The sequence below is a fragment of the Vollenhovia emeryi genome, unplaced genomic scaffold, assembly GCF_000949405.1.
Source record: "Vollenhovia emeryi isolate VEMERY1.0 unplaced genomic scaffold, V.emery_V1.0 DF939135.1, whole genome shotgun sequence".
NCBI classification, from domain to species: Eukaryota; Metazoa; Arthropoda; class Insecta; order Hymenoptera; family Formicidae; genus Vollenhovia; species Vollenhovia emeryi.
Genome location: NW_011967231.1, coordinates 1,543,795 through 1,555,802, shown reverse-complemented (window position 1 = coordinate 1,555,802; position 12,008 = coordinate 1,543,795). Strand labels below are relative to the sequence as shown.

Here is a 12,008-nt window from a genome sequence, read left to right as displayed (position 1 = left end):
TACTACGGGTGAGATCCGAAGCGCGATCGCACACTAATTGGAGGCAAGACGATGAAGGAATTGAAAGTTTGATGACGCGGAATAAGGTACGCCCGGTGTCCTTAGTTCCTAGGGCCTAAGCCGCAAACTATGAATTTATGCAAATCGAGATAAGACCGGCACGTCTCCATGACCTCGGCCGAACCCCCCTCGTGGCCGTCGGGGTTACGTAGTGGCTTACAGTTCGGACTTCATGCCCTCCGTACGAGTCGGACTAGCCAAACGGTCTGAACTATCCGCGGACTTAACCGACTGTTAAGTTCGACTTGAGTTACTCGCAAGACCGACCCCGTGTAATCCAAAGGATCTCGGCGAAATGCCCCGGGTACGATTGTGTAAGCGCCACGCTCTCAAGTTGCAAAGGAGTCCCGACCCTCTCGGCAGTATCGCGGTTTCATCGGGATAGCAACCGACAAATAATAAGCGGCAGTCGAGAAGTTGTTGGGCTGTCGTACAAGTTGAACGATGATCGTGATTCCCGAACAATTCGCGCAATCGAACCGCGACGCACGGACAGGCACGTATCAATATTTCGATGAACTGGGTCAACGCGGAACAATATATTTTTCGGATCATTGACATTCAGTCGATACAATTTCAAAATACAATACAACTATATAACAAGGGAGCTTGCTATATTCCTTTTTCTTTGCTCGGCTGTTTCGTACAATCCAGGTCAATCGATTTTGTTGTAATCACTATAAATGGATAATATCTTTCTGCGATAGAAAAAAGACCAGGTGGCGGAGCAGAATGTCATTAAAAATTTTTTTCTTGCTGTTAATACCGAGATCGTGTGTGAAATTTTATTGATCCGGAGAAACTTTATTACAAAGGGCCGACTCGGTGGATCCTGCGCGCGCGATAACGCTCGTCTTGATTTCAAGCTCGCTTTTTCCCGACGCGGGCAGTGCCGATAGTATCTTTATGAATATTTCAATGCGCGCTTAATCGCCCCGATTCGTCGAAGTAAAAAAAAATATATATACATATATACACACGTACACTTAAGTGGATCCCAAGGAAATAACGAGTACTAGAAATCAATTCCGCGGCAAGATAGCCGAGGGTGGATTCCGTTTGGTGCATGTGGGTGGGCTGTCACGTGTACATGTCCGCGCGATGTACGTTCGAGGCGAGACCCAGGCTGAGCCGACGATAAGATCGGTCGCGTGAGCTAGCCTAGGGGTAGTTTGCCCCAAATGGCTAGTCCCATTTCCCTCGTCTCTAAGTAGCCGGGCTGTTTGTATCGCCGTACGTACGTGTCGGTGCGCCGTCGCCTCGGCGTATTCGCATTCTCCTCAACACCGACCTGTCCTCGTCACCGTCACACTTTATCCCCTCCCGCCCTCCCGCCGTCCTACTCGTCGGATCAGCCCGATAACGGAAAATCACTAGCGCGTCCCCGATGCCACGGCCGTGCCTGACAAAGCGTACGTTTTAAACGCTCTTTTTTGCCCGCGCGTCGGACGGAATGACAAGATGAACGGTAATTTTCGACTACGGCGATGTCATCGAAGCTGCGGAATATCTCCCATCGTCGGCTCCAAATCCTTGCGGACCCGGGGCGCTCATGTCGGACAAGACGAGCGAGCGTCCTCGAGCGTCCTCGAAGCGCCATCAGAAAAGTCGCGCGCCGGCGGAGTAGTAATCTGGCGACAGTTTCATTAACGCTCTTCCGGCGGATCCGTCGAGGATTTGGGGCGGAGTGCACGCCCGGTACGCTGCACAGCCTATCTCCTACCCCGTTCCTTTCGCAAATCGGCTCCGGAGTGCCTCCCTTTTCCCGTGCCCGGGAGTGCTTTTGGGCCATGCGAATCCGGCGGACAAGTACCTACCCTGAAATCCTGACGTCCTGACGTGGCACTGCACCGCGGTAGCGAGAGATCGCGTTGCAGAGCCGGGGCTGCAGAGCTAAGCTCAGCACATTGCTGTGTACCTTCCGGCTTACGGCCGATAATGTTTTCATATTGTGGCGACCGCGTATGTTCGCGGCATGCCGCCGGCATTACCTCGCTTCTTGCGAGCTCGCGGCTGATCTTGCTCGAGAATGGGACAGGTCGGACAATCCTTCATCTCCCTCTCTCTGTTTCTCTCTTTCTTTCTCTCGCTGCGCGGCGCTTGTATCTTCGATCTTCATTCTCCCTCGTGCCGTTATTATACTTCGCTCGCTATAATCTTCCAGCATCCGACGCGTTCCGCCGCGGTAAACGTGCTTAAAAGTAGGCTGGAGGACCCGCTGCGTGGCATACCTCACCGCATGAGAACTTAAAAGGAACCACGAGAAGAGACACTCGACTCTCGAGTCGAGGACTCGACCCCGGCTTGCCGTTTGTCTCCGGTGCTCTCCTCGCACATCTTTCTTCGCCTTCCTTCACTCTCTCTCTCTCTCTTTTTCCTTTCTGGAGCACGGCTTTCGACGCCGGGATTTTGCGCGGCACCCGCCGACCCGTCCTTGCGGCGCGGCCTTGACATTACTTCGAATGGTGCTCATCTCGTGCGCTTTCTCTTTTCGAGCGCCAAGTACATCGCGTAACCGGATTCGGTGCGTAAGAGGATTCCGCCAATCCAGACGGCTGTACACAACTCATTCGAGTCTCGAAAAATAAATAAATTTACGTGGTTCCTCGACGAGTGCTCCGAATCAATCGATTACGAGATTATCCTAAAATATTTCTTTGACTAATGAAAGTACGTATCGGTCGTCGCGGGTGGGAAAATATTTGCGAGTTTGTATACGTGCAAGACACATTGTAAGACAAAAAATTCTCGCATGAAATATGATCGTACGCCATATGGCAATTAAGCTGGGGACGATAAGGGACAGCGGGCAAATATTTGCAAGGTGACGTCTTTACTAGCAACCGATTATACGTGTATAGAACTCTTTTGCCTTATCGATGTCGCAGCAGGCGCAGATTTACGAAAATTAAAATGTGAAACGCGAGCAAGTTATTTGCCTGTCATAAGCTTCGGTAAATTTATGAATGCAATTGCACTGGTCGTAAAATATCGCGATAATAAACAAATGAGAGTCGCGAAAATCGGAGATAACAAAATCGAAAGGTATAAATTTAATCAGAAGCGGCAGACTCGCGCGAGCAACAAGATTACGAAGAAATTTCAAGCCACGCGTACATTTCTTTGCGCGGAAACGATTGTCCGCTATGTTTCCTTCTTATCGATGAAAGATATGTGTGTACGTCTGTCTTTAATTTGTCAAGAAGGTTAGATTTCTGTTAAAGCACCGCGATGGTCAAAGAGCATGTGCGGTCCGGCGCAAAAGAGTTGGGGCGCTTAACTTTAAGCCGGCGCTAATGAGATTGGAACACGGCGGAAATTTTGTATAACGAACCGAAGAAGCTTTTGGTCTTTGAATCAAAGTCCACCTACTTTTCAAATTTACAAAGGCCTCGGCCCCGCGTCGATGAAATATACTCACTGCACAATATCACAGAGAGAAACTTTTCGAAACGTCGCCAACTCTTATTAGCGCCGATCAAGTTAAGTACTCGGTAAATTGCCCCGTGCAATATTCAGTCGTCTGAGGCGTCATTTTGCAAGGCGCATTATTTTCAATAATCGCGCAGATATACGAGATATCGGGGCGTATACGGTGATTTAGTGGCCCGATACGGCAACCATGACAATACCTTTATGTGTCATTAACTTATCCATCGTAATCTGGAGACGTGGAAAGAAATCGTTTACGAGCGATTCCGAATCGGCCATATGGCGGGTTCTGGTACGGGCTTATCGAAAGATAAGTCGATGCTATTAAACCACCCCAACGGACCCCCGCGCACCTGTCCTTCGCACGCCACGTAACATGTCGAGTCCGGTGGGATTTTTACTCCGTTCTGCGGATACACCGGCGGAGTCTTTTTATCGAACAAAGGCTCGCCTTTTAACGAGTGTACGGTAAACCGAGATAGGAGATAGTGAATTTAAATGTCCTCGAATATAACAGACGGGACGCACGCGTAGAGAGGTGCACAGGCCGGACAAAGCCGGGGGATCGTCGCGACGGATCTATCCGCTCAAAATTTTCGTCACTTGGCAATCCTGGAGTGCCCTTTTTTATCATCCCACGTCGACAAGTCCTTTTGAAGCGCGCATTATAGCTCGACGCTAAGAAATCCGATAACGCCAGCGATTATTGTATTTTGAAAGATTCTCGTTATTCATTAATCGACGTAAATTATTAAGACATCGCAGTAAATCGATTGGATAAACATTTTGCTATTACTTCCCGACGTTCATTTTTTTTTCGGTTTACGAGAAATGCGTTACTTACTGCCTTTGGAAAAAATGGTAGATAAGATAAGACACTGTCAGTTTACGTTTTTATTCTCACTTTCCGTCAATACATATTGCTTATATCTACAAGATTATACTATACAAATATATATTATATTGATTTTCTGGGTATTACAGAAATTCAGTATTGTATATTAATATTTAATTCCTCGAAGTACAATCTTCAGATCTGACTCATAGTAAATTAATAAGATCATCGTCCATTATAATCTGCCGCGATTATACAGAAAACTTATCCATTTTTAATAATCTGGGCCGTCTCTGCCCAAAATCTTTTTACGTTGTGCCATCAATTCCTCCGCAGTAATTTGTACCTGACATCTGTTTGCATAACGGTTACATTTTATATTGGCGCAGCATTGCAAGTCATAGATGCACTGAAATTTCATAAACACTCTATTATTGGTCAAATCAATACAATTTAAACTGAAATAATGGAAGGATTAATAACTCGTAACATAACAAATAACATATCAAATCAGTTTTAAGAAAATATTTACGTATGAAGAAAAGATATAAACAATTTCCGTTAAATAATGACGTTGTGCAACCAGCGAGCAGGTTTCTTGTGAAAAAAACAAGTAAAACATATAGAATAAAAGCTTTTAGTAGTAAAAAATTTATTTGTCATTTTTTACTTGCTTTTTCACGACGAATTATCTGCTTGCCAAACACTACAGATTTACTAAACACTCTATATAACAATACGTAAATTAAAAATATCGAGACAATATAACAAAAAATTGGAAAAAGATAAACTTTGAAGTACACTGTAAAAATATATTTTACATTATTCTGAGTGGATTCAATATACTTTCGGTATATATGTTACCGCCAAAATTATGCGTGCATTTTGAAATATTAGGATAAAACCTCTCGGTTTATCAATTGTGCGCTTTTGGTATATTTTCTCGTGCAAATAGTCGTATGAATCGTTTAGCATTCCATTACGAGGATAGCAGAATCATAAGCTTAGAACTTTCCCCGTATTTTCCTCGTGATTGTAGCGGTATTGCATATTTTTAAGAAACGACATTGAAAGAAAAAGTGGCTTTATCAGAAAAATAAAAGATGCATGAATACGTATACTAACAGGGTCACCGTGTCGACCGCAGTTAGCAGGCTTATCGGTAGCACCCATGATAAGAGAGACGGTTAGCAACGCTACAAAGACGCACAGCAATATTTTCGCCATCTTCTCAGTCTCGTATTCTGCAATCAAATAATTTTAGCGGATTAGAAAGTTATAGAAAAAAAGACCGCTTCGCAAATTGGTAATATTAAAAATCGGTTTTAATTGTTCCATATTACTTTAATTATCTTGGAATATAGAACGTCTTATTTATTGTTCTAGATAATTTTCAATTTTAACTCTTAATTTATGCGTGGCGCGTCCAGACGTATTCATGAGGTTTACATAATGCGATAAGTCGACCGTGAGTTTTATACTGGCGCAGCAGGTTACAGGTATACGCGAATGAATCATCAAGGCCTGACTCAGTTAGTTCTTCAATGGACAAAATGACCTCTAAGATTGTGTCTTACAATTTATGTCATTACTCGGCTATGAATATGTTCCTGATATACTGCTGACTGCAAAAACTATACAATTATTTTAATTATATTTTGAACGAATATAACGCATGTCGAATGTGTTGAGATATCTAATAGCATAGCAACGGTACGGAATCGCTTATTACAATTAAATTTTATGATGTTTGCGTGTATTTGCTGTCTCGAAAACACCTTTGCATACACATCTTTTTGGTTCCCTAAACTTTCAGCTTTTTAATTTAATGTACAACATTAAAATATTTTTAATTGGAACGTAAAAATTTTACTTTCCCTTAATTACTTTGTGTGAACAGATAAAAATTGAAAATTAGAACACTTTAAATATTTTTAATGTGTGTGAATAAATGATGATATAATTGAGACTCTTGTGGATAAATTGGCATTGCAATAAGTTTCTAAAGATAATATTTATTGTCACTTCACCAAATCTCTTGTTGATCCACTGGCTATTTAGTAAACAGAAAACAGTTGTAAACGATTTTACGATAAATATTAATTTTATTAAATGCGCGACTAATTGTTTTATTTGTCCAACACTCTCAATTATATTATTTCATAAATTTTAAGAAGAGTACTTAATGTGACACATTTCAAAGTAGACCAGTTATAATTTGTACTGAAAAATCTCACTCACCAGACGCCTCGACAAAATTCCTCGCAGATCTAATCTTCTTGAGAGCTGAACCTCGACTGAATACTTAGTTCGTAACAGTCAAAGCATTTATACGACTCACACAAGTAAATGTGTAGATTTGTATATATCTGATGACGTATTACCAACCAACGGAGAAGTCGTTACATTTTTTCACACACGTGGCACAATGTATTGTTTATAATTACATTTTTACCTGTTTATGCAACTTTAATCATATGTATATATGCATATGTATGTCTCACATATTCGACATATCATCATTGTAACAGCAGTTTCTTTGTCTTTCTTATCGACGTTTCATTTACATTCAGCGGTATTTCTTACAAATTTATTTAATTTTTCAAATGAATTACCTGTTATGTTATAAAAAATGTTCCAAGTCCAAGTATGTTAGATTTTTAAGAATTCTTTGAAAGTATTATGTATAACGCAACATTTTTATCGCGGTATTTATTTAACTCTTCCAATATCTCTTCTAAGAAAACCGGGTCGGGTTAGATTATGCTCGGCAGTATTTACGTTTTACAAAATAAAAATACTTCGCATAAAAATAATATAAAGCCTTGCGTGGTAAAATTTCAAATTAATTCCGGGATTTCCGTTATGCGAAATCTTTTAAACATTAGCTAAGTCGGAAAATATCTTCTCGGAATGTAGAGTATGCGATTTCCGAAACGTACAATGTATACAGTGAAATAACAAGACACTCGCGAGTAAAACGGGAATCTCTTCGTTGCACTTAAAGTTAACTTGTGTATTGAGAAGAAGTGATGTTGTCAATGCTCACAAGTCGCTTATATTTCAACACCAGCGACTGCGACGTCGACTCGAATGCTCGTCAAGTTAATACACGTTTTACTGCGGAAGTAACTCGCACTCTGTAGCCATCCGCTACGTCAATCTTGAGCTCGCGTTCGCGGGACAAATTGTTTTGCGGATTTCGGTTATTATAGGTCGCCTTATACGCACGCGGGAATATGAGAATGCAAAAAGAGAGGCGCCTTCCGCTGATATTCTCTTTCCATTTCAGCAGTATCGAATGCACAAGTGCTTTTTGCCCTTTGCGCCGGCATTCTATCGAGTGCATATTGCGCGCCTCGTGCATTCCATTGATTCTCCGACAAAGCGCTCTTGTTCTTTAATTCGGTTGACAGGAAACAACAGGAAAGGAAACTGAATCATCCGGTAGCATTGTCCTTTTGTTCGCCCACAGTGGCTGAATAGAAATAGTCGGGGGGTTTTTTTTTCCTGTCATCGGCGCAGCTTCGACACATCATGAGCCAAATTAACCTTTTTTTAATATGTCAGTGGCAGCACGCTTGACGCTTTTAAGCGACATTCGCGATTCGCGGATTTACCGCCGTAAGTTCGACTCGAGTATCCGTTGCCGGTTCCACTTTTTCGGCGTGTTCACGTTTACGTGTAAAAGATGTTCAATAAGTATGACAGGTTTGCGTGCCCCTCGTTCGTTTGGTACAAGAATTTGAAAATCTCGAGTAACATTTTCGAACGAAAACTCATAATCTCGAAGAACTTTAGTGCCGTATTTACGATCACGCTTCCTTCAACTGATGCCGCGATGATAAAAAATTGACACCTAATCCTGCAGATGAAGGAGTGAAGTAACTAGAAAATATAAGCAGTTTTTATCCTATCCTTGCCAGTAATACAAAACGCGTTACCGATTTTGACTGTATACATATTGTTGAAAATTAATACGGAACAATATAAATACCCGAGAATTTGCATTTAATTGGTGAAAATATAAACGTATAAAGAGTACGTGCGTATGTCAGATCCAGTTTAACAAAGTGCAACATAATACCAATTATTTCTATATTATTAAATATCATGCTCATTTATATTGCATTTATATTGTCCATGAACACATGTTTTGTGTAACATTTATAGAGTTTTACACAGCCGTGTTACTTTTGTCGACAAAATGTAATAGTTGGCCAATTGTTTTGTAATTAAATGACGTTTGCGATCACGTGGATCGACTATTTAATAATATAAATGCAATTGGCGCTAAGAAGTGAAATACCAACACGTTAAATCGCTGCGCTTGATGCAACACTCGTTATGCCGCCTATACAAAAAATAAAACGGAAATTAATGCAATTTTTCGGTCAATTAACAAAATTATTTAATTATACGGCACGGGTCTAAGCATATCCGATTAATGTGTAAATTCGTGTACATGCATTTCGCACGAAAAGAAGAACTTTTATTTGTAGACTGTAATATTTTTTTGTCTAACTTTAATTGTACACTTATAAAGTGCATTAATGATACACATCGACCTTTTTACATATACATTATCTCGTTGTTTAATTGATGTATATTTAATTATGCATCTAAAACAACTAAACATAGCGTTCATGGTAGAAACTATAGCATGTAATAATAGATATTAAATTTCAAGCACATCCGATTATGCCCGCAGATATATTTACGATAATCCCTCCAAATAATAATGGGCGCGGTCGTCTAATTCGTTTTAACCATTATCGAAGAATTAATGATTGTGTAAGTACAGTTTCAGTATGCATGTGGTAATTCCATAAGCCTTTTTAATTCTTTTTTACTTGCTTTGGATACTACTCGAGTATGTTAAAGTGTTTTTCAAAAACGACTATTAAATGTATATTATAAAGACGGTTAGCCCTAAACCCAAAGACATTAAACGATACAATCTTGAATTAAATCTAAAGCAATTTTATATTAATATTTATGATATCATTTTATTTTGGATAAGCGTCTATGCATTTTGCAAAATTAATAATCATAATAAAAATTACGAGTATATTTTAAACTATACTTTTTAATATGCAATTATTTAAGAACGACTTATTTATTTATGCATATCGTTTAATCCAATTTTGAAAAAATTAAATACTTTTTAACTATTGTCTTATGAATACAATAAATGATATTTTATATGTACAAAATAAACGCAATCAACACAGAGATATTATATGCTCCATTGCTACGGGAGATTAAGTGATAATTATTGTGTTACAATTGTATAAATAAATAAATAATCTCACATATATATATAACAGCAATACAAATTTAAATGTATTGATATTAACAAATTCTTTAATGTAGTTGTTAAATATATTTTCTTATAAATATATATTACACATTCACACAAACGCGCGCGCGCACGCACACATAATTATTAATAAATAAGACGAAAAATATTAGCAGTTAGCAATTTGGATCTTTATTAGTTATACAGTTTAATTATACATAATAGGTATAGAAATTATTTTTGCGTTAATGTATATTAAAGAAAAATAGTACCATAATCGATAAGAAGTGATAAACGATATTAAGATAGTGGCACATTTGGTGGATACGGTCCAGGACCAAGAGGTCGTTTATCTTGTCCAGGTATAATTAGACCACCTTTCGGCACGCATTTGGCTTGATAAGGCGCACAAATCAAATAGCGACAGCAGTCATCAGACGTATGACACTAAAATATTTAAAATATAATACTTAGAAATATATTATTTGACATTAAAAATCATTATTATTGCGGATATATCGACACAGGTTTAAAACATTATTTTATTATAATAATAAGTTCTAATAAGTTTATGCGAATTACAGAGGACAAAATATTAATTAAAATTGAATGAACTTCTTAATTCTGACATATCTCGTTTTCTTCGTCCGTCTTTATAATGCGGAAAAAGAAATTTATTTTCATAAAATACATAAATACTTACCAATTCAAGCCAAGGGCTGCACATATCATCAGCAGCCATAGCCATGGCAATCATAATAAAAATTGTGAAAATAACAAACTTCATCTTGCCAATATTTTCTGAAATCATTATTTCTTGTATAATATATGTATACATTTTGATATGCACATGCAATATAATAATAATAATAATAATAATAATACTTTTATAAACATCGCGATAATAACTTCACGTGAATATATCTTTTAAAGAACATAAGAATATTTTATTAATAATATAACATAAACAATTTTATAAAAATAGTTTATTATTAATTTGGATTTAACTTTTATTTGAAAAAAATTAAAGAAATAAATTAGATAAGAACTTACTGTTTCTTTTGAAGAGCTGATTGGTTATGTGGATTGTACGATGTAATTGCAACTGATGGGACCTTTAATCTTCGAAGAGTATTTATACGTTGTATCGCACTTGTGCAAATCGAAAATATCGGAAACGTACTGTTTACATTACCTGTTATTTGAAAGGAAACATCTGTCTGGACAAATTGTTATGAAGTTATATGGTTACCTCTTTAACTCGAATTATTAATTACAACCATAAGATTGTAATTTATCAGTTACGTATGTTGCAAAACGGAATATTCTGTATTTTGTTGACGTTAGAATGTTTTACAATGTTCGATATATTCTGCAGAGTTAAATTACATAATATCAAGTTATAAAATGCAGTTATATAAACTGCTTTGTCATATTATTACAAATCTATTTTATTATTAAACAACTGCATTGAAATTGTATCAATTTAAAGATGTTTTGATAAATCTCTTATAAATATTTAGGACGAGCAAAATATAAAATTTGTAATTTTGAAAAATTCTTATTAAAAAAGTAAAAATATTCTTTTCAAAACTCAATAATTTCAAATAATAAATGTGTAATAATACCGTTTTTATAATATTTTTTCAAATTTAAGTGTCTTTCGATTCTAATGGAATATCGCCACTGGCTATTTAAGATAAGAAGATGAATTATTGCAAAATACTTTAAACAAATACATTGTATATTCAGTTGCAACAGTACGCTCTAGCGGAAACTAAAAAGGAAATTTATCTCGCAGCAAATTACACTCACCATATCATTATACATTAAATTTTGAGTAACGAGAACTAAAGACATTGTAATTTGATATTAGAAGTTTTAATTTTTTTAAATATCGGTTGATTATCGATTGATCATCAAAGCTATTTATTTTATAATTTACATCAGAATGTATATACTTGTTTGTAATATAAGATCTGAGCACATTCTCTTATTTTCATAAAATAAATATCACTATTAAATAAATTATTTTTGCTGTTACAAATCGATTTCCTTTTGGTTGACAGTGTAAATAAGAATTCGTAGTCATTAAGACAATATATTGCTGCGTAACTAAACACTTTATTTCTATAACTATACACTTTTCTGATTTATTAATTTTTCACATGTTTTGAAATTAAATAAGATTAAATCATAATTCTTTGCAACAAAGTCCACATTGAGCTATCATTTATGATTGTTAGATTTCTTTGATATCTATTCTACTTCTACACCTCCGGGTCTGTACGTGCTTATGGTTTTCATCAGATGCCTGATTACTCGTAACGATGAGTTTATAAATTACACACATATTGCAACAAATTTCATTACTTGTGC

General features: G+C 37.4%; 1 protein-coding gene across 1 annotated transcript; it reads right to left on the bottom strand.

The window, feature by feature from the left end:
• Window positions 1–4,371: 4,371 nt before the first annotated feature.
• LOC105567718 (omega-conotoxin-like protein 1) lies at window positions 4,372–6,667 on the bottom strand. Its single transcript, XM_012022800.1, has 3 exons — window positions 6,569–6,667; window positions 5,453–5,571; window positions 4,372–4,736 (listed from the first exon to the last, which is right to left on the bottom strand). The coding sequence occupies exons 2-3, from the start codon at window positions 5,552–5,554 to the stop codon at window positions 4,602–4,604; spliced, it is 237 nt and encodes a 78-aa protein (XP_011878190.1). The 5' UTR covers window positions 5,555–5,571; window positions 6,569–6,667; the 3' UTR covers window positions 4,372–4,601.
• Between the last annotated feature and the right edge of the window lie 5,341 nt (window positions 6,668–12,008).

Bases quoted from the DNA above. Each gene is read 5' to 3' on its own strand.
- LOC105567718 (XM_012022800.1), bottom strand. From the start codon at position 5,554: ATGGCGAAAATATTGCTGTGCGTCTTTGTAGCGTTGCTAACCGTCTCT. The intron at 4,737-5,452 runs GTTAGTATACGT...ATGAAATTTCAG, and splicing joins GCGGTCGACACGGTGACCCT to TGCATCTATGACTTGCAATG.